Source organism: Acinonyx jubatus, chromosome C2, assembly GCF_027475565.1.
Source record: "Acinonyx jubatus isolate Ajub_Pintada_27869175 chromosome C2, VMU_Ajub_asm_v1.0, whole genome shotgun sequence".
NCBI classification, from domain to species: domain Eukaryota; kingdom Metazoa; phylum Chordata; class Mammalia; order Carnivora; family Felidae; genus Acinonyx; species Acinonyx jubatus.
The window spans coordinates 59,228,017-59,251,831 of record NC_069384.1 but is presented as its reverse complement, the minus strand read 5'-3'; the positions used below and the strand labels follow the sequence as shown (position 1 = coordinate 59,251,831).

Below are 23,815 nucleotides of genomic sequence, written 5' to 3'. Positions count from 1 at the left end.
CTTTATAAACAATGATATAAAAGTTCGTGCAAACAAATGGTTAGCTCTCCAACATGTATTAATAGGTAAAAAAGAAATCTGATGTGTAGTAACATGTATGTTACGCTTCTGAGTGTTTTTAAGTATGTATGTGTGTATATGGGAAATTTCCAGAAGTATAAACAAAAAAAGTACTTTTATGAAGTATACCTTATGCTAGGGTTTTGAGGTGTTTTTTTAAGATTTTGTTGTGGTAAAATATATATAACATAACACTTAACATTTTAACTTTTTTTTTTTTACTTTTTTAAAAAAACGTAAGGTCTACACCCAACACGGGTCTTGAACTCACAACCCTGAGTTCGAGTCACATGTTCTACCAACTGAACCACCCTTAACATTTAAACTATTTTTAAGTACAGTATACAATTTAGTGGCATTGAGTACATTCACATTGTTGTGCGACCATCCATAAGAACCATTTTCACCTTCCCAAACTGAAATTCCATAGCCATTAAACAATGACACCCATACCTCTTTCCTCAAACCCTGGCAACCACCACTAATCTTTCTATTAATTTGGCTGCTGTAAGAACCTCACATCAGTGGAATACTACAGTATTTATCATTTTGTGACTGGCACATTTCATTTAGTATAATGTCTTCAAGATTCATCCATGTTGTAGCATATGTCAGAATTTCCTTCCTTTCTAAGGCTGAAGAATATTCTGTTGTTGTCCATACCACATTTTATTTATCCATTTATCCATCAATGCACACTTGAGCTACCTCCAGGTTTTGGTAGTTGTGAACATAGGTTTATAAATAAATATCTGTTCAAGTCCCTGCTCCTTATGTCCCTTTGAAAAATATTTTTACAAGTTTATTTTGAGAGAGAGGGCGCAGGGGTGGGGCAGAGAGAGGATCCCAAGCTGACTCCACTCTGTCAGAGCCTGAGGCAGCGCTTGATCTCACCAACCCTGAGATCATGACCTGAGCTAACATCAAGAGTAGAATGATTAACCAACTGAGCCACTTAGGAGACCCGAAAAAAATTTTTTTAAGAGGTAAATACATGCTGGGCACCTGGGTGGCTCAGTCGGTTAGGCATCCGACTTTGGCTCAGGTCATGATCTCACAGCTCATGAGTTCAAGCCCCATATTGGGCTCTGTGCTGACAGCTCAGAGCCTGGAGCCTCCTTCAGATTCTGTATCTCCCTCGCTTTCTGCCCCTCCCCCGCTCACAATCTGTATGTGTGTGTGTCTCTCTCTCAAAAATAAATAAACATTAAAAAAAATTTTTTAAAGGAGCTAAATACATGCATTGCTAAAAAGTATTAAATGCTTAAAAATAAATGTCATAAGAATTGTACTTGGCTTCTTTAAAATTTTTGTAATCGATATTAAGAAACTTTAAAGAAGATAAAAATAGGGACGCCTGGGTGGCTCCGTTGTTAAGCCTGGACTTGGACTCAGGTCATGATCTCACCTGAGATCGTCTGTGAGTTTGAGCCTCATGTCTGTGGTGACAGCTCAGAGCCTGGAGCCTGCTTCTGATTCTGTGTCTCCCTCTCTCTCTCTGCCCCTCCCTGGCTCACATTCTGTCTGTCTGTCTGTCTGTCTCTCAAATATAAATAAACATTAAAAATTAAAAAAAAAAACAAAAGAAGATAAAAATAAATGGAATGATGTAGTATGTTCACAGATTGGAATACTCAATATTTTAAAATGTCCAACATCTCTCAAATTTAGATTAAATATAAGTCTAATTAAAATTACAATCTTGTTCTAGAACTGCAACGAACAGGCAAAATAAGAACAGCAAAGTGGTAAGATTTATCCTATTACACATCAAAATTTATTAATAAAACTATAGTAATAAAAACAGAGTAGTAATAGCACAGAGATAGACAAACATAAACAATGAAAAATGGCAGGGACCCCTGAAATTCCTCACTTATGTGAACTCTTGATTTATGACAGAAGTGATACTGCATAGTCATGGGGGAAGGATGGACTTCATAGTCACTTGTTCTGTGAATATAGGGCATTCATGTGGACAAATGAAATCAGATTCTTATACCTTCCACCACACCAAAATGTGACAAATGATTTTTTTAACTTTTTTTAAATGTTTATTTTTGAGAGAGAGACACACACACATGCACACACACACATACACACACACACACACACACACACACAGAGCGTGAGTTGGGGAGGGGCAGAGAAAGAGGGAGACACAGAATCTGAAGCAGGCTCTAGGCTCTGAGCTGTCAGCACAGAGCCCCATGCGGGGCTCAAACTCACGAACTGTGAGATCATGACCTGAGCTGAAGTCGGTCACTTGACTGAGCCACCAAAGCACCCCAACAAACAAATAACTTAACTTTCAGAAGATAATATTAGAGAATCTCTTCATGAATTCCAGGATTTTCAAAAAAATATACAAAAATGTACCAATCATGAAGGATGAATACATTTGATGATATTAAAATTCAGAACTCTTCATGAATGTAGGAACAGATAATTATAAACAAATTCTTAACCTATGTGAATTTCCAGTGGAATATGTGAAATTCAGGCAGAATACAGGGTGATTTTTCATTCCTTTACATTTCAAAATATCTACATCTTTGGCCTTGCCCATTAAATATCCCTGACCAAAAATTCCCCACTCAAAAAACACTCACGTGCACAAACACACGTTCAGGGTGACAAATTTTATTTTCATTTTCATTTTATTTTTTATTTTATTTTTAAAAGAAGAGTAGTACCATTTTTTAAATGTTTATTTCTTTTTGAAGTAGAGAGAGCAGGGTGGGGGGGGGTGGTGATGAGGCAGAGAGAGAGAGGGAGACGGAAGATCTGAAGCAGGTTCTGTGTTGTCAGAACAGAGCCTGATGCTGCGCTTGAACCCACAAACCATGAGATCACAACCTGAGCTGAAGTCGGATGCTTAACTGAATGAGCCACCCAGGCACCCCAGGGTAACAAATTTTAAAGACCTTCATAAATTTCCCAAACACCCCTAGGGATGATGCCACCGCCATTGAGAAACTCTCAACTTTGTCTTGGTTCATGGCTGCCTGGAATAAAGGTTACATCTCCCAACTTGTTTTACAGATAGGGCTTTGTAACTCAGTACCGGTCAGTTATGTGTTAGAAATGTCCTTAAAGGAAAAGGATATGTTATTCTTATTTCTGTTGGATAGAATATGCTTTTTAGGCGTGATGGCAGGAGCTGGAGCAGCCATCTTGGACTTGAGGATGAAAGACACATATTAAGGATGGAGAAGAGCAAACATACTTGGGTAGCTGAAGATCATTATCTTACTCACATGTGCTTACACTTGCATAAAAGAAATAAGCTTTGACCTATTTTAACCACATTATTTTGGATTTCTGTCACTAATCCTAACTAAAACAGGTAGATATTTTCATCATCCCTATTTTACGGATGAGAAAGCTGAGAGGTTAATTGTCCAAGGTCACACAGCTATCAAGTTGCAGAGCTGGTATTTGGAACTGGACAGTCTATCTTGAGATCTTATGCTCTTAGTGACCATGATATTTTGTCCCTGCTATCTGACAAAGAGGAAAGAGCCTACTGGGACAGGAGCAACTGGTGATAATTTAAGTATGAGATAATTGTTGGAGTGAAGTTCTCAGGAGATGATAAGGATGGTAAGGAGAACAGCTGTTTCAAAGCTCTAGTATGAAATACACATATACATACATTAGTTAAACATATTATGTAACTGTAATCCAGGAATTCTTTTTTCAAAAAGCAAGTCCATTGTTCTTGTCATGTTTGTGATATCACCTATACTTTGATTCATTTTGCTGTAAATTCAAGGTGTATCTCTCCATTTCACTCAATATATAGACTCTATAGCCTGTGTTTCTGTTTACAAAGTTTCTAGGGATTAGTTTAATTTCATGAAAATGTGTTTTGAGAGGCACCTGGGTGGCTCAGTCGGTTAAGCATCTCATGGTTCAGGTCTGATCTTGCTGTTCATGGGTTTGAGCCCCATGTCAGGCTTTGTGCTGACAGCTCAGAGCCTAGAGCCTGTTTCAGATTCTCTCTCTCTCTCTCTCTCTCTCTCTGCCTCTCCCCTGCTCACGCTCTGTCTGTCTCTCTCTCAAAAATAAGTAAAAGCATTTAGAAAATTTTTTTAAAAAAAGGAAAATATGTTTTGAGGATATGGTAAAGTGACTCTTACTATAGGCCATTGAAAAAAATTGTATTCAAGTATAATTAATTACCATACAACATTATATTAGTTTCAGGTATACAATAGAATTATTCTACATAGGCCATTTTTTTAAATGGGCAAAGAATTGTGAATAAAATTATTATCTAATAAATGGAGGGCTCAAATAAATTGATCACTGAATTTGGGATAAAATACAGGCAGTGTGGCACATCCAAAATTCCTATTGGAAAGTCCAAAAGACACCTCCAAGAAACAAAACAGCTTCAGAAGTACATTGTGTTACTTCTTACTTGAGAAGTCTGAAATAACAGGAATTTGGGGTGCCTGGGTGGTTCAGTCGGTTGAGTGTCCAACCTTGACTCAGGTCATGATCTCGCGAATGTGAGCCCTGCATTGGGCTCTGTGCTGACAGCTCAGAGCCTGGAGCCTGCTTTGGATTCTGTGTCTCCTTCTCCGTGCCCCTCTCCCGCTCACACTCTCTCTTTCTCAAAAATAAATAAACATTTAAAATAATGTAAAAAAAAAAAAGTATTTGGCAAGCACTTACATTTTAACAGGCACTAAACCAATCAGTCTGGTTTTTAACTTACAGGCAGTGTTGCTGAAGTTTCTGGCTTAAAGTCTACCTTCATGATTTTTGTTGTATCTTTTTACTGTCTATAACTTTCTATACTTAAGATTTGTCTTTAAAAATAACTCACTTGGGGTGCCTGTGTGGCTCAGTCGATTAAGCGTCCGACTCTCGATTTCGGCTCAGGTCATGGTCTCATGGTTTGTGAGATCAAGCCCTGTGTTGGGCTCTGTGTTGACAGTGTGGAGCTTGCTTGGGATTCTCCCTCAAAAAAAAAAATAAAGGAAGGAACTTAAAAAAAAACCTCACTTAATGTTTACTGGTTTGGCTTCCTCCCTATGTAAATCCTTGAAACCTTGGATATGAAGTATTAAATGTTTGCCTCTTATACGTTAAAATGTATACTATGCATGTCTGTCTCTGAAAACCATCTCACGGACACAGAGCCATGCTGTGCAGATATCCCTTCAAGGAGAGACGTGTGATGTGTCGCTTTGCTGCCAGGAGAGTTCAGCAGTCTCCTGCTGTTAGCTCCTTCTGGGTCAGGTCTGCAGATGCCACCTCACCTGAGGTCATGTCCTCACAGGGCAGCCTCAACCTGGAGTACAAGGGAGGCAGGACTACTAAGGCCCAGCCATGTCAGCCAGATGCATGTCAACTCTGACAGGCAATATTTGCTCCAGACCTTTCCCGCAGGAGTGGTCAAGGTTTCGTCAGGCCTGCTTTGTCTTTTGATTTCCACTATGCACACCCCGTTTTGCCCCTTCTTTTCTCAATGTTAATTCCAAAGGTACCACTCATACCCCCATCTCCATCTCAGTAGGTTTCCAATGAATTGCAGGTTGGCCTGCAACACCATGCTACTGTCCTACACTGTATTTTTAGGACAAGTGTCAAAGGTCTTTCTAATGACTTTAAAATAAAGCATGAAATTTAAAAATAAGGCCATGAATATGATTTTATGTAATTGAAGGCGATCTGGCTTTTATACAGGGTATCCAAAACTTTTAGTGCAATTTTAAGTCATCTAATAAATGCTTGATGTCATTGGCTCTTTGGGAGTTGTAACAGGATAGGAGCTATTCAGATGATGGTTGAAAAATCAAACTAAAAAAATTGTCTTAGTGGATTTTTTTTATTTAATTTTTTTTCTAATGTTTACTATTTGAGAGAGAGAGAGACAGAGCATGAGCAGGGGAGGGGCAGAGAGAGAGGGAGACACAGAATCCGAAGCAGGCTCCAGGCTCTGAGCTGTCAGCACAGAGCCCGATGCAGGGCTCAAACTCACAAACAGTGAGATCATGACCTGAGCCGAGGTCAGACAAATGCTATTTTTAAAAAATGGACTAAATTATATTCTTTTAGAATTATATTCACAAACTAAGCCTGTGTGCGGCAAAATTCGAATATGTCACAGAACTTTGATTCCCTTTTGAATTTTCCTGCATATAAACAAATGCACAGGAGAGAAACAGCTGATGCATTCAGTAAATACGCACAACTACTATAACAATCCTGCTTGAAATCTGTACGTGTAACAATTGCGGCTGTTGAAATGTCATGATTTAGGAACATTCTGTCCTACTGTCAGACTATTCTGAATCTAAATCAGTCAGAATACATGGAAATCAGCAGAGCAGTGCTTAAATTAAGGTCAGTAACAAGGGATGGCTCATAGGATAAAGAGTTCAACAAAATTTTGTAACACTGAGACTGTGGTAAACCTAGTTAACATTGGGAGAATACTTATTTAAGCCTCCTTTGTTACTTTTCATATCTAAGCATGAATAAAAATACTTGTTCCACAGAAATTGCCCATGGTAAGAATTACCTGGGACGTTTGTTAAATTGATTCCTATATCCTTTCCCTAGAATAGATTTCAACTCTGTTCATTTGGGGTGGGCCTGGAAATCTCTGTCATAAATACAGCCCCATAGATTTCTTCAGAGTTTTAGAAATAGCTAATTAAGACACATGTGCTTACTTAAAACATCAAAACCTTTTAAAATAGTCATCCATTGCTGCTTTGAGGACCATGATATGTATTCAGGAATGTCTGAACACATACTTGTTTCATTTTTTTTAATTCAAAAATTTTCTTATTTATTTTGAGAGAGAGAGAGAGAGAGAGAGAGAGAGAGAGAGAGAACGCGTGGGGGAGGGGCAGAGAGAGAGAGGGAGACACAGAATCTGAAGCAGGCTCCAGGCTCAGCTATCAGCACAGGGCCTGATGCGGGGCTTGAACTTGTGAACTGTGAGATCGTGACCTGAGCCAAAGTTGGACGCTCAACTGACTGAGTCACCCAGGCACCCGGGTACATGCTTGTTTGTGAGTGGCTATTGTATTTTATGATGGTGTGCTTCATTAGCTTCACTGTTTTGATTACAGACTATTCCCCAATTCCTGGTCACCTGTGTGACAAGTTACTAGTTGCAAAGAGAATGGAAAGTTCCTGAGTTGAAAGATTGAAATCTATCACCACTTCTACAAAAGTGCAAGTTTGAAAATTAAACAAACAAAAACATGATTTTATTATTAGGTAGAATTTAAAAGAATTTTATTTATTATTATTATTTTAAGTTTATTTATTTAAGAGAGACAGAGAGTGCTTGTGGGGGAGGGGCAGAGAGAGGGAGAATCTGAAGCAGGCTCTGTGCTGAAAGCAGAGAGCCTGAAGCAGGAACCGGGTGATCATGACCTGAGCCGAAGCCAGACACTTAACCGACAGTCACCCCAAAGCATTTAAACCCACCATATTATCTTAGTGCAAAACTACTTTAAATAAATAGAAATCCTTCAGTGTAAGCTTTTTTCTTTTGGTCACCTATTACATATGACATATATACAGAAAAGTGCGTAAATCCTGTGTGTGAATTTTTACAAAATGAACACCCCATGTAATCCGGACCCACAAAAATCAGAGCGTATTCAACACCCCAGAATTCCCCCACATCCTAGCCTCCTGTTTTAACATCCCCTTCCTTACCATGTGTGACTGCTATCCTGACTTCAAACACCATGTACTAGTTTTATGTTTTTGAATTCGATATAAATGGGATCATATAGTATATATTGTTTGGTTTCTTTAACTAAACATTGTATTTTTGAGATTCATGCACCTTGTTGCATTAACTCTGGTTTGTATAGAGTATTTCATTGTGTGAACATGCAATTTGCTCATCCATTCTTCCAAGCTTTGGGGCTTTTACAAATAATGCTGCTATGAACATTTTGGTACATGTCTTTTGGTGAACATACATGTAATCATTTCCGTTGTGTACAGACCTATGAATGGGATGCCTACATTATTAGGCATTCCTAATTCAACTTTGTAGATACTACCAAAACGAACACACAGATTTATGTTCCCACATGTGTGACAGTTCTGGTTGTTCCTCAAACTCACTAACACTTGTATTCTCTGTTCTTTCCATTTTAGTCCTTTGGGTGGGTATGAAATGGTATCACATTGTAATTTTAATTGACATTTCTCTGGTGACGAGAAGCTAGGCATCTTTTTCATGTATCAATGTACCATTAAGTGAGGTGCTTGTTCAAGTCTTTTACCCATTTATCTATTAAGATCTGTCACTTTTTTTTTTTTTTTTTTTGGTAGCTCTTTATGTATTCTGGATACAAGCCCTTTGGAAAATATGTCATTGTTTATTCTTGTTCCTCCACACTACGATGACTTCTTACAATTTTGATTAAAATGGTTATCTATTTCTAGGGGCGCCTGGGTGGCTCAGTCGGTTAAGCGTCCGACTTCAGCTCAGGTCACGATCTCACGGTCCGTGAGTTCGAGCCCTGCGTCAGGCTTTGGGCTGATGGCTCAGAGCCTGGAGCCTGCTTCCGATTCTGTGTCTTCCTTTCCTCTCTCTCTGCCCCTCCCCCGTTCATGCTCTGTCTCTCTCTGTCCCAAAAATAAATAAACGTTAAAAAAAAAATTAAAAAAAATAAAATGGTTATCTATTTCTAGACTCACCTCTCTAAACTCTGGCTCAAACTCTAACAGTTTCTCAGTCACATTTTCCTTTTTAAATAAGTGAGTCACCACACTGTCTATGACCACCTTGTTTGGCCAGTCATTTCTCCCTACTTTTCTTCTGGTTTATCTGTCTTTATGGCTCACATTTATTCATACCAACTTCCTGGTTCTGAATGAAACATACATACATAAGGAAAGATATATACAGTATGATTTAGTGTAGACACTAAAAATCAGGAGGCCTGAATTTTATTAAGTAGCAGTGTGACATTGGGCAAACCAGTTAACCTCTCTGGACTTCAATTTGCTCTTTTGTGTTAATGAGAGGGTTGGAATAAATGACCAACATCCTCATTAATGCAAGAAGCTGCTTTAAACCCCACATCTATTTATAACCATACTTGGTGTGTATACTATTTTCTCTTTAAAAAAAACTCTTCAAATACAGAGGCAGAATGTAGTGTGGTGATTGAGTATGCTCTCTGGAATCAGGCTGCCTGGATTCAAAGTGTGTCTAGATCCTTTTATTGGGTGCTTCCTTCTTTTGCACAACAATGGCTTTTCAGTGACTTATTGAATGATCTTTTTCACCCTGGGTTCTTAAGAAGCCTGAAGCAGTTGCTAGCAGTGTCCATCTAAATCTCCTTGGCCATGACTACCATTTTGGTGCACACCAGCCCAACCTCCCCTAACTACCTGCACCCAATCTCTTTGCAGGGGTTTGTGGCCACCAGTGCCTGATCTACCTACATGCAAGTGCTGGGCATTGACTCTCCCAGTCTTTGTGGGAACAGCCTTCACTGGAAGACTGACAGGAGCTGGCTATCAATCAATGACTGATGAAAGTCCCCCAGTTCTTTTGTACCACAGGTGGGATACCTGAGGTGCATATACTTCGGTTGTTCCCAGAATTCCCCAGCAGCATTATGCTTAATATTCTGAAGTGTTGACTTGCTTGATAATGAATTTTTATTGGCTTCTTTCAATTTTGTCTGAATTCTCTCCTCGCCTACTGGTGTGTCCTGAGATCACATCCCAAATAAAACTCCCTGCACTCAAGCACTTGTCTCAGAGTCAACTTCTGGGGTAACACAAACGAAAGCGAGGCCCTTAAAACAACTTCAGTGGCATTTTATCACAGCTCATTTGGGAAAGCTGCTTTCCTTCTTTGTGCTCTTATATTGTAGCAATATATTAAAAGAATAACCCAAAGAGACTGGGATATTACCAAGTGGACTATAAATTATCCAAACATTCTATAATGAATATGCTTTCCTATGGATTTTTAAGTATTTCTCTAGATAAACTTGACACTTGATAGTAATACAGAGTTGTTCACTTCACACTGTTTCTTTACTCCCTTGGAAGTTGTTAAAAATACATTTAAAGAAATAAAATAGGAGTGCCTGGGTGGCTCAGTGGGTTAAGCATTCAATTTCAGCTCAGGTCATGATCTCACAGCTCGTGGGTTGAGCCCTGCATTGGGTTCTGTGCTGACAGCTCAAAGCCTGGAGCTTGCTTTGGATTTTGTGTCCCTCTCACTCTCTGCCCCTCCCCCACTCACGTTCTGTCTCTGTCAAATACAAACAAACATTACAAAAATTAAAAAAAATAAAGACATAAAATATGTCCCAGTAACATGCTGTTACATTGGATCTTAACTGATTTAGCTTGAAAAATCTATGAATGAATAACAAGGTTTTAGTCATTTGTCAAAAATAGAAATGAGTACGATTGATCTCCTTTAATTTGTAAGTGCATTTTTAGAAACGATTCACTTTTTCAACTTAAAGTAATATTCAGAATGGCATGCGATTCTGTGTACTACATTTCCAAATCATACTGGTTATGATTATAGGGCTTTTTATAGTGAGCTTTATATAGTCTATAGTGAGAGTCCCAACTCAATTTCATGATCTTAAGGAACAATCTATAAAGAAAGGGAGAAACAAAAAATTTAAAAGTTCACACTGAGAATAAAAAAAAAATACAAGGTGGTATGTTTTTTAGCAGATCCTGCCACACGCACACACACACGAAAAAATGTTAATTTAAATCCACTTTTTATTCTTTCATAGATTTTAACAATTATACACAACTTTTAACATAAAGATAGTGAAATCTCAAGGATAAGGAGGCAATATATATGGCCTCTTCTATTCGTTCTTCAGGATGGAAGGAAATTTCCAAAGGGTACAATGTGTGAGATTTAACACTGGAAAAATACATATGAAACTTGTTTAACTGGCTCCACTTAGGACCAGGCATAGCACAATAAATATAGAACTGCATCATCTTTTTAAAAGATTGTTGTAATTTTAACACGTTCTTACTAAAGAAATATGATCAGTGACCAATTTGAAGTTCTACAACATACAGATGAAGGGACACTTACAATGAGTATCAGAGCATCTTCTGTCTCTAGCATCTTCACACCCATACATCAGCATTCTTCAAAGGGAGTAAGAATTACATTGCAAACTCAGAATGACAAAAAAACAAACTTGGTCAAACTTTCTTCATCATATCACTCATTACTATCATAGTCCTGGTTTGCTGGTAGATTTAAGGTAGGAATAGAACATTTTTGAAATCCTTTTCAATTCCACTGGTCTTCAGGCCTCTAGGTGGGAGGCCACATTGGAAGCAAACTGATTAAGCAGCACCATTAAGTCCACATCTCAATGAATCATTGCATAATTTTTATATTTTCCAATATTTGGAAAAGTTAAAAAAAAAAAAAAAGCTACATATGGAAGAATATCTATCCTGAACAGCAAGCCACTGTAAAAAACATGCAGTCTGCAAGACTGAAACAAACCACTGCTGAATTCTCTACTTTCCTTGACGGACCAAAAGAAATACATGACCTAAAAATTTAAATAATAATATACTGAGGCATAAAATAAATACTTTATTTATGCTATTACATTTGGGTATTTGAGGTTGTTAGGCATGTTCACATGCCCTTTCCTCTTCCTAAAGAGGAAGCAATGGTGCCAGCACTATTGGTCAGAAAGAATTAATGAGAAACTGTTGCTCTCAGAGCTGTTCTGAAGTGTGCCTTACACAAAGACAGAAATTATTACTTTAAAACATATACTTAAAAGACAGGATGAAATTATCTTTTTTTCACATGACCCAGATTCTGTTATTAGCAGATAAAAGAATTAATTTCATCCTTATTAAACAGGATGAAAACTGCTATGCTATTGTTACAGATATTCTGAAAAGTCTTTTGAGCCAGTAAGCTGGCAAACTGGTTGTTCAAAAGTTCACTGAGCAAACAAACATGCAAACACATGACACACATCATTATCTTGTGAAAATGTAATGCCGCTCTGGCCCCAAGAATCACTACAGTCCAGCTGGTCCTTAATGGTGCAAACAGCCTTAACCACTACTGAATATCTTCTCTGTGGCATTTTACTGCCCATCACACTGCCACATGATTCTTAGAAGCTTCGGCTTCTAAGATGTTTGAGGAAAAGAAAAAGGGCACGAAGTGGATCAAGTTCCCCGTGATTGTTTTAAATGTGATTTTAAAAAGACTTTCCTAGTAATGTAGTAGGGTAGTCCTTGATACTGCATTTTTCATACTGAAATAAAATATGCTTTAACAAGATGATGTTTAAGTTTGACCACCTGGCTCCTTTTCCACTTTTTTAGAGGGTACTGATTCATATACTGTGCTGAGTCCCACAAATGCCTGTTTTAAAAACAGTAGAGTTCCCAACAGTTTCCTATAAACATTCCTGATTTATACTGGGGGAGGCAATGCATAATTGGAACATTAATCATTCATGGTTTTAAAAAAGTAATTATATCCTGCAAAGCAGCTACTTAGCAAAATGCTAAGCTGCAAATAACCTTACCACATAGATATTGAGTCATTTCACAAAGTACCTGTCAAAACGTGTAGAAATCTGGCCTTCCGCTCCAGATCTATTGCAAAGACAGTACATGCAATAGTCCCATTTACAATTTAATGGTGATGAGGCAAGGGCAAACCTAGGACAAGGAGGCATGTCACCCCACATATGAGTTTACAGTAGTGTAGCCATTATATATCATATTTACTACATTCACCATTCGGAGAAAGGATCAGGGAGGCCCTTCAAACACTGGAACAAAGGAATGTTTGTTTCATAGAAGACCCACCAGATAAACAGGGGAACAAGCGATAACACACATAGGCACTAGTCTCAAAGCTGCACAACAAAGAAGCAAAGGGTTTGGAGATGAGAAATTTAGGAAACTATACACAGAGGAGAGACTGCTGAGGAAAAGAAGGAAAGAAATCACAGTTCTAATCTTCGAGGCTACGGAATGCGTTCTGCATGTCTTCAAGAAGTTGTGCGTAGTCAGCCTTGATCTTTGCTTCACCGTCTTTTACCGGATCCTGAAAAAAGACATTACAGAATTCAATTTACCTTTGGAAAAGAATTTTCAGAACAGGTAGTAAGTTATGTATGTTTAATATATTTTGAGTATTAGGTTAAGTGAGGTACACTGCTAAAACACAGGCAGGGGTCAAAATTATCCTTATTTTCCTATAAAAAGAGAAATGTATAAATGGAGTAATACTCCAACCTAACAGAAAGAAGACAAAATTTTGATTTTGTATTTTGCCTGCTAACTGTATTCAACGACCAATAGATGATTTATCCTCAACAATATGCAAAATATGGGAAAATTATGCAGTATCACACATTACATTCATTCTCTAGCATGTACAAGTTGTTGGAATTAATTTAGTCAAAACATAATTTACTGTTCAAGGTCTCATAGTATCACATTGGAACAAAGGAAGTAAAATTTCTAAAATAATCTTAAAATGTGTATTTTAAATCCTTATGGAAAACAACTTAATTGAGCAGTATGTATAAAAGAGGCTTTAATATATTTAAGCCCTGACTCAATCATTTCACTTCTGGGAAGCTGTAACAGGAAAATACACAAAACCAACTACATAAACAAAGCTGTCCATACCAACAACTGGAAATTTCCTATATACCTAACAATAGGCAAATATTATTCTCTAGCCACAAAATAATGTTACAGAAGAATATTTAATGACATAAAAAATTACGGAGATATTAATTTGATACAATGTGCATGTAAATAGAAAAAAAGATATCACCTTGAATCACATGATCAGAAATCATCACTATATTATTTATCATTGCATATATATATATATATATATAGATTTATAAATTTTTTTTTAAAGTTCACCTATTTATTTTGGGAGAGACAGAGAGAGCATGAGCAAGCAGGGGAAGGGCAGAGAGAGAGGTATAATCCCAAGCGGGCTCCATGTTGTCAGCGTGGAGCCTGATGTGGGGATTGAACCCACGAACTGTGAGATCATAACCCGAGCTGAGACGAAGAGTCAGCCGCTCAACAAACTGAGCCACCCAGGTGCCCCTTATCACATATATTTTTAATCCTCTTCCTATGAATGTATAATCCATTTATTTATTTAAAGTATAACTAATATACAGTGTTATATAAGTTTTAAATATACAATTATAGTGATTCAACACTTCTATACATTACTCAGTGCTCATCATAGTAGCAGTGTGTTCTTAATTCCCTTCACCTTCCTTTCACCCATTCCCCCAACCCATCTCTCCTCTGACAACCACCAGCCTATTCTCCACAGGAGTCTGTTTTTTGGTTTGCCTCTTTTTTCCTTTGTTTGTTTGCTGTGTTTCTTAAATTCCACATATGAGTGAAATCATATGGTATTTGCCTTCCTCTAAATGATTTACTTCACTTAGCATTATACTCTCTCAATCCATCCAGGTTACAATTGGCAAGATTTCACCTTTTTATGGTTAATATTCCACTATACATGTGTGAATGTGTCTGTGTATCACATTTTCTTTATCCATATGAATGTTTAATCTTTAAAAATAAAATTTGGATCAAATTACATATGGAATTTTTTTGCAACCTGATTGTTTTCACTCATTATACCATTAACATTTGCTCAGATCTTTGGATATTCTTTGAAAAAATGATATTGATGTCTTCATAATACTCTTGCTATAATGTACATGCCATAATGTACTGTTGATCCTGTTTACCCTTGAATGACATTTAAGAAGTTTAATAAACAATCTTTGGGGCGCCTGGGTGGCTCAGTTGGTTAAGTGTCTGACTTCGGCTCAGGTCATGATCTCATGGTTCGTGGGCTTGAGCCCTGCGTTGGGCTCTGTACTGACAGCTCAGAGCCTGCAGCCTGCTTCAGATTCTGTCTCCAGTTCTCTCTGCCCCTCCCCCGCTTCTGCTCTGTCTCTAAAATAAATGAACATTAAAAAAAAACCAAAAAACCTTTTACATACATTCATATCAAAAGTCTCTGATTAGGTGCACCTGGGTGGCTCAGTCAGTTAAGTGTCTGGCTTTTGATTTTGGCTCAGGTCATGATCTCATAGTTTGTGAGACAGAGCTCTGTTGGGCTCTGTGCTATCAGTGAGGAGCCTGGTTGGGATTCCCTCTCTCCCTCTTTCTCTGCCCCTCCCCGGCTTGTGTGCTCCCCTCTTTTGGGAGGCAGCTGGATGGCTCAGTCAGTTGAATGTCTGACTTGGCTTACTTAGGTCATGATCTCGTGGTTTGTGAGTTCGAGCCCCACATCAGGCTCACTGCTGTCGGTGTGGAGCCTGCTTCAGATCCTCTGTCCCCTCTCTGTGCCCTCCCCTGCTTTTGTTCTCCCCAAAATAAACAAACATTAAAAAAATTGTTTAAAAAAATGTTTTTTCTGATTATTGTATGTCAACTATACTTCATTTAAAAAGAAATCTAGTTATTGGGTCATATGTTTTGAATTGAAGCGACAGGACTCATAGAGTGTGAATTATTTTAAAATTCTTGTTACAGTGACTATTTTTACAGATTTACTTTCAACCTATAGTGTAAACAAACACTATATATATAACGCACTGTCACAGAATCGTTCTCAATTTCTCTAAAGGTGATTAGTAAATATACTTGGATGTCTTAATTTAGAAATAATTAGGGGCGCCTGGGTGGCGCAGTCGGTTAAGCGTCCGACTTCAGTCAGGTCACGATCTCGCGGTCCGTGAGTTCGAGCCCCGCGTCGGGCTCTGGGCTGATGGCTCAGAGCCTGGAGCCTGTTTCCGATTCTGTGTCTCCCTCTCTCTCTGCCCCTCCCCCGTTCATGCTCTGTTTCTCTCTGTCCCAAAAATAAATAAACGTTGAAAAAAAAAAATTAAAAAAAAATTTAGAAATAATTAAATACAACCCAACTGATCAAATATTTTAAAAACAATCTTACACATTTGGATTTCTACTGATAATCTCATTTAATTATCTATTTATGGCTAGAGTAATTAAAAAAAAAAAGAATCCACCTCAAAGTTAAAAATGATGCGTAACAGGATACTTAGAAGTAAACAGCAGAAGTCATTTCAGGTGAGCATGGGGGTAAATTGGTAATAGGTACTTGAGGTAAAGTAATTGCTGCCCAGCTATGATTTTAGCTCTAAACTGCCCAGCAGTTAAGACAAAAGGGAAAACGTGTCAGCATTTATTTTAGACATGACATACTATAACTTTTATCACTAGAATTCTTATTTGAACATAACTTTAAGGTCTGTTCTGGTCCTGAGCATGTATGAAAATGATAAACCCAAGTTTCACACATCAGGTCTGTGGAGAAATAGATTGTTTGTAAATAGTTAAATAATTCAAAAGAAACATTTCCTACTAAAAAAGTTAAGTAGAAACAAAATATACCTTGAATTTCATGGAGGAAAGTTTATAGAGGATCTCCCCCATGTGCTCACGGATAATGGACCATGTGATTTTATTGTCACTCTGTGCAGTGGTTTCAACAGCTCTACGGGCCATATCATAAAACGCAATCATGTTGGACAGCATCCCTACTGTCTTGTAGAATGGGCAGAACCTAGGGTAAAAATGAAAGCCAAAATAATTAACAAAATAAAATCCAAAGCAGGCTCATATTTCATCTACAAAATACCAGAGCATTAGCTTCTTTATTTAAATATGCAGACTACTTATATCTATCAGATAATAAGGAATGAAAAAAAAAAGTGGTAAACACTAACAACTACGTATCCAGACTTTTTGGGTAGAGATGGGATATGGAGTGAATGCATAGATGGAGATATATATTCATTTATTTATCTTAAGGTGATGTTCTTTTTTTATCTATTAAAATAACTAAAGATGGGGCGCCTGGGTGGCTCAGTCGGTTGAGCGTCCGACTTCAGCTCAGGTCATGATCTCGCGGTTTGTGAGTTTAAGCTCCATGTCAGGCTCTGTGCTGGCAGCTCGGAGCCTGGAGCCTGCTTCAGATTCTGTGTCTCCTCCTTTCTCTGCCCCTCCCATGCTCATGCTCTGTCTCTCTCTGTCTCTCAATAATAAATGAATGTTAAAAAAAATAAATAAATAAATAAAGAGGAAGAACAATTAAACAGTACTGCTATAATCTAATGACTGAGTACTGCTATAGTCTAATCTCTGAGGGTCTGTTTTCATACAGTGCAGTTAAAGGAGTAACCCAAATGGTAAAATAACTGAGTTGCAAAGACTCCCTTGTGATAGTGGGGTGAAGGTTTAATGAATAATAGGAAAACAGAAAAATGTAATTTCCTAAAATGAACAGTAACCCCTTCCCCCATTAATGTGTTCATTTTCACTTACCCATACCTTTTAATAATGAGGACACACACATTAATACTCAACTTGGATCACATGCATTCTTATCAACTTCCTGACACATTCAAACACACTTGAATGCACAATTTCATGAACATTCTGTATTATGCTTTCCAAAGAATTTTCCCCTGGTTGAGTTATTTTTGTATGGGTGGCCAGAACTTAACTTCCTGATACAGATTTTTGAGATTTATGTTATCATATTTTCTGCTTGTCCTACATTCTCATAATCCTATTTGTTCAGTTCCTTCTTCAGTCCAACTATGATCTGAGGGAGAAAAGCTAGCCTATGATGAAGGGCTCAATACTATCAAAGTTTAAAAGAAATAGGGACTTGGGCACCTGGGTGGCTCAGTCGGTTAAGAGTCTGACTTTGGCTCAGGTCATCATCTCACAGTTCATATGACCCTGCGTCAGGCTCTGTGCTGACAGCTCAGAGCCTGGAGCCTGCTTCGGATTCTGTGCCTCCCTCTCTTTCTGCCCCTCCTCTGCTCACACTCTGTCTGTCTCTCTCTCTCTCTCAAAAATAAACAAACATTAAAAAATTAAAAAAAAAGAAAAGAAATGGAGACTTTAAATAAGCCACAGTAGATGCAGAGACAAATGGGACATCTAACAGAGACTGGCAGAAAGAAAGAGACTAAGTCTACTGGGAAATGAAGCACAAAAGTAGGACATACTTATTTAGGAAAAGAGTAGAAGAGGCATGGGCAGTTGTAAGGGGTATTGAGAAAAGCTTCTGAAGGAGGCAATGATCCCCTCATTCTGCACACTATGCCATAATCTAATCTACTTAAAGATGGCTGGGCAATGAGTGAAAATACTGTCATAACTGCACAAATAAGCAAAATCAAGACAAGGGTACATATTAGATCGTGAGATGTTTGCTATAACAATCCAAAGAACATAAATTGAGTCAGAGTTGCGTCTGCATTTGAAGAAAAAAAAAAAAAGAATTCTAATGTGAAGGCAGCTCTTTCTTCAAAATCCAACAGAAAATCCTCAAATAAAAAAAGAAAATAATCAGGATAGGTTACCTGTCATAAGGAGTATACCCATTTTGTTGTAAGAAATCATCTTTGATAAGTTTTGCTACTTCCAGAGTGATTTTATCTGTTTCTGCTAGAGAAGCCTAAAAGAGATAAAAATACATTTTAAAATATTTACTTCCATAATGTGGGATCAGTGATTATAAGCAATTAAGCAAACAAAAACTATATAATCAATACACAATCACCTATCATTAATAAATTCACTTTATAACTGCTTGTTAATTTTTTTTTATTGTGGTAAAAACCATTTAAGATAAAAATTTCCATCTTAACCAGTTTTAAGTGTAGTTCAGTAATGTTAAGTATATTCACATTGTTGTGAAACAGATTACCATAACTGGTCATCTTGCAAATCTGAAACTCTACATCCATTAAATAGCAACTCTCCTTCTCCCCCTCTCCCAGACCCTGGTAACCACCATTCTACTTTCTGTTTCTATGAATGTGACTGCTTTAGACAAAATCATACAATATTTGTGTTTTTGTGACTACCTTATTTCACTTTACATAGTGTCCTCAAGGTTCATCCATTCTGTAGTTGTTAGAATTTTCCTTCCTTTTTAAGGCTGGATAATATTCCATTATATACATACATGCACCACATTTTGTTTATCCATTCATCAAAGGACAGTGGGTTGTTTCCACCCCTTAGCTATTGTGAATAGGTGCTACTATGAACATCGTATGTATACAAATAAATTAACTTTCTTCTTTTTTTTGAAATACTTTCTTCCTCACATCCTGGCTTCCTAGCTTAATTATTTGAATTTTGAGCCTTAAGTTTGTTTCAAGATCTATACATTTCATAAACAGTTAATTTTTAAAAAACATTACATGGTGTTTACAACTATATAAATGCAAAGTATAGGAAGCATGTACTTATTTATGTCAGTGCTATTTTATTGGAATTGCTGTTAGAGCTTCTTTAAATATCACTGCCTCAAAAGCTTTAACTTTTGCAATCACCCTAATTAGACTAACAGGTAAAAATTTCTTGGGAATTGTGGGAAAGGGACAGGCTCAGTAAGTTAACTATTTTTTTTTTTTTTTTTTTTTTAATGACTGGAATGCAGCGCATTTTTTTAAAAATTTTATTTAAGTAATGTCTACATCCAACGTGGGCTCAAACTCTCGACTGAGATTAAGAGTCACATGCTCTTCTGACTGAGCCAGCCAGGTGTCCCTTAACTGTAGTCTTTTGTTATCTTTTTACAACTAAGATCCTTAGAGGTAAGGATCAGGTCTTGTTTCTTTTCTTTTTCCTGCTTTTTAAATCCCTTTTCTCCCTAATCTCCTCTTCAACCACAGGCAAGTATTCAAATGTTTTATGTGTATTCTTTTATGTGCATAAATTCATGTGAAATGGGTATCTTATTTTGTAATAGTATTTTTAATTATGTAAGGCAGTTTTATTTGTGTCTTTGGCACTTTTTCAGATCCAGCCATGTTGCTGTGTGTCACACAGTCTGCTTCTAGCTCTTGCATACCTCATTTTCCACAGTATGCTCCTTCTCTATTTTTATTTTCCATCTTTGCCCCCGTAGAAAGCACTGAGATTTCCTCTAACTCCCTGCCACCACAAACGTGTCCATTTAAGGACCTGTTTGGGAATTTCTTTTGAGATAAATATCCGGAAACAGAACCGCTACGTCACAGGATATACAAGCAAGTACTGTCACTGCTCTCCACGATGCCAGCCCAGATGACACTCCCACCAACAGCACACCATTCCTCTGTCCTCACACCAGCTGGCGTTATCCAGCTTTTTGATATTTGCCATTTTCACTGGTATGACATGATATTTCATTATCGTTTGAGCATTTCTCCACAGGCTTCTTAATCTTTTGCGTTTTTCCTCTTCTCCTCTTCTATAATCTGTCTGCTACTTCCTTTGTCCATGTCTGTTGGGAGTTCTAATCTTCTTGTTAACTTAACTGTTAGGTAACAGTTCATCAGTTTTAGATGTTGCAAACTCCCTCCCAATCAGTCATCTGTTTTGTCACCTCTATCCATGATAGGCCTTTGGTGAACAAAAATCCTTGCATTTGATAAAATCAAAATCTTTTTTTTTTAATTGCTTGTGTGTACGCATGGGGGTTTGTTTAAAAAGCCCTTTTCCAGCCATTGATCACAGAGATATTAACGTTTGCGTCTATTAACTTGAAAGTCTCATCTTTCACATTTAAATTGCTAATCTGGAGTCTAGTTTTGTGTGTGGAATTAGGTAATGCTGCATTTTTATTTTTCTCCAATTTAAAATAGTTTTCCATCATCACTAAAACAATCCATCCTCCCTGCATTCGAATTGTGATACCATCTTTGCCATATGAAAAGTCTATATATACTTGAGTACATTTCTGTTTTCTTTCACTGATCTATTTGTCTGTTATTTCACCAATAACACATGTTTTTATCACAATGTTTTGTATTGATATCCAATAAAGTAAAATCTCCCTTTTTATTATTCTTTTTTAAAGAATAGTATTTGTGATAGCAAATGAATTTTTGAATGGTTACTAATTTGTACAAAAGATGTAACCAGGAATTTGACTGGCATCACATCAAATTTATAGATTAAAGTTGCTATCTACCTAATAAGTCTATCTAAGACCTTGGACCGTCTCTCTATGTCTTCAGATTTTGTTTCATTTATTAGTTTTAAAATGTTTTCCACAGAATAATGTTATTTTTGATTAGTTCCTACATTCTCATTTTTGTTACTATTGTGGACACCTTATTTTTAGTTTTATTTTCTAACTGCTATTGCTAATACAGAAACATTTTCTTGATTTTTTGTTTATCTTGAAACCCTCACCAAACTTCTATTAGTTCTAATCGTTTCTCTATTAATTGTTATTTTTCTTATTATATAATGATATTTTAATTTCTTTCTTTACAAGTTTTCTCTTTTCTTACAGCATTGATTAGGTCTTCTGGTATTTGAGCATTAGCAGTGATAGTAAGTATTCTTGTTTTAATCCTGATATTTAAACAGAATGCATCAGAAGTTTTTCCTTTAAGTAAAATATTTTCCCTGGGTTTTAGTATATTACCTTTAACAAATTAAGGAAATTCCCCTCTATTCCTTGCTTACTAAGAGATTTTTAAAAACTATAAATAAGTAATGAACTTCAAATGCTTTTTCCACATTGGTTGAGATATCCCTTTTTCATTACATTAATTACATTGGTGAGTTACAATAACAGATTTTGTGTTGAATCATATTTGCATTCCTGAGATAAACTTTACTTGTGTTACTTTATTCTTTTAATACCCTACAGAATCTAGTAAACAGTAATATTTAATTTAGGAATTTGAGATCTATATTCACAAACAAAATGCCCCTGTGATTGTCTTTTCTTATATTGTCTTTGGTTCTGGAGGTCTTCTGTTTCTACTTCCTCTTAACCAGGGCCATAGTACTCATTTATAAAAAATGAGTATTTAATATGTGCTAGTTACCTAATAATACTATCGGTTGTGGAAAACAAATTAGGAGGTGACTTTATAACATATAATAAAAAGAACAGAGCCAGATAGAGAAACGGACATCCTGACTAGCACTGCATACCATCTGAGAAGTCATTCAACTCTGGAATTTAATCTGGCCAAATTTAATTATACCATCCTCCTTTGAAACATCAAGACACAGACACAAGAATACAAGTCACGTGTTTAAGGTCACACAGCTATTATCAAAAAAAAAAAAAAACTAGCATCCAATCCTTCTGATTCCTAGCTTTGGTGCTCCTGCAAAAATAAAATTGATCCAAAGCACGGCACTTCTAATTTGGTTGGTGATGGGTATGTTCTATTTCAAGTAATAAAAGTAAATCCAGTGTTTCTTTCTCATCTACAATATAACCAGGACCATGCAAAGCACTATAGAGGATCAAAAAGAATATAAAGGCTCTAACAATTTAGTTCCTCCTTCTGGTTGACCATTTTGAAGTGCAAGCCCCTCTTCTTTAACCTAGGAAAGCTCTGTGCCTGCTTTGACCAGAACATAAAACAGAAGTGATAGATATACTAGTTTGGGGGCCCCAGCTTATGAGGCTGTTGGTTTCCACTTTCTTTCTTTTTATATACTCTGACAGCCCTAAACTGTCATGTGGAGACACTACATGGAGGGACAAATGTCCAGCTAACCCATAGCCATTCTAGCCATCCCAGCCCAGGCACTAAACCTGCGAGGGAAGAAACTTTCAGATGACTCCAGCCTCAGCCACCATATGACTGCAACTGTATGAGGGGCCCAAGCAAAATCAGCCCCGAAACTATGAGCAGTAAAACACTGTTCAAACACTCAAAAATATTGGAGTGGTTTGTTACTCAATAGTAGATAATCAAAACAATAATCATCTTTCTACCTTCCATAACATAAATAGGACCTTCAAATATCTACTGGATAAAGGCTAAGCTAAAATTCCATTATTTTAAAAAACATTTAATAAAGACTCATTTTGCTAGGCAAGAATCCAAGGTTCTCTCTGTCCTTAAAACACACCAGTATAACTCCTGGATCTGTCCTCCATGGGGCTTAACTACTCACCTTTCCAACAAGTTGTACAATTTCTGCCAGGTCTTCTTCTTCCTGCAGAATCTCCTTAGCTTTGGTCCTCAGAGGAACAAATTCTGTGAAGTGTTTGTCATAGTACTCGTCCAACGCACGCATGTACTTGCTATAGCTGATTAACCAGTTGACAGAGGGGAAATGCTTACGTTGAGCTAGTTTCTTATCTAAGCCCCAAAACACCTGATGTAAAAAAAAACAAAAACAAAAACAAATTCATGATTTTTCTTAAATAAGTAAATAAATAAAGCCTTGAAGTATATTTGTTTGTTCTAAATATGCAATTCTGTAATTTTTTGGTCAAATTATCTTTTTAGTATATACCATGTGTAACTGAAATAGAATAAAACTTAGAATTAAAAAATATATTTCTTTTAGTTTCAGGAGAATTATAGTCAAATTCAAATTGTATCTGAATTTCCTCAATAGTATGGCAAATCTGATAGAAAAAAAACAAATTGACTCCTTTGAAGATTTATTATGGTACAATATAAAGAGAGGAACCAGAAAATGTCTATAGAGAAAGAACAGATTCTTCCCTTTGATTAAAAACCTGGAAACATTCTGATTAACTTGGATTCCCTATCATGAAGGGTCAACTCAATAAGTCTACCAATCATTTTTCAAAGGCCAAATGTTCATATATATTTTAGTCATTTTTTAAAGTTTTCTACTACTTTTTTAAAAAATTTTTTTGATGTTTATTTATTTTTGA

The 23,815-nt window shown here is 36.8% G+C and overlaps 1 protein-coding gene across 3 annotated transcripts in view; it reads right to left on the bottom strand.

Annotated features, from left to right (window-relative positions):
• Positions 1-10,806: 10,806 nt before the first annotated feature.
• Positions 10,807-23,815, bottom strand: part of ATP6V1A (ATPase H+ transporting V1 subunit A) — a 64,507-nt gene continuing 51,498 nt past the window's right edge. For all 3 annotated transcript variants that reach the window (XM_015075309.3, XM_015075308.3, XM_015075307.3), the window contains 4 exons: positions 23,080-23,283; positions 18,513-18,607; positions 16,528-16,699; positions 10,807-13,162 (listed from right to left, as the gene is read on the bottom strand). In XM_015075309.3, the coding sequence (XP_014930795.1) occupies positions 13,070-13,162; positions 16,528-16,699; positions 18,513-18,607; positions 23,080-23,283 (564 nt within the window). In that variant the 3' untranslated portion in view covers positions 10,807-13,069. The remainder of the gene's footprint in view (positions 13,163-16,527; positions 16,700-18,512; positions 18,608-23,079; positions 23,284-23,815) is intronic.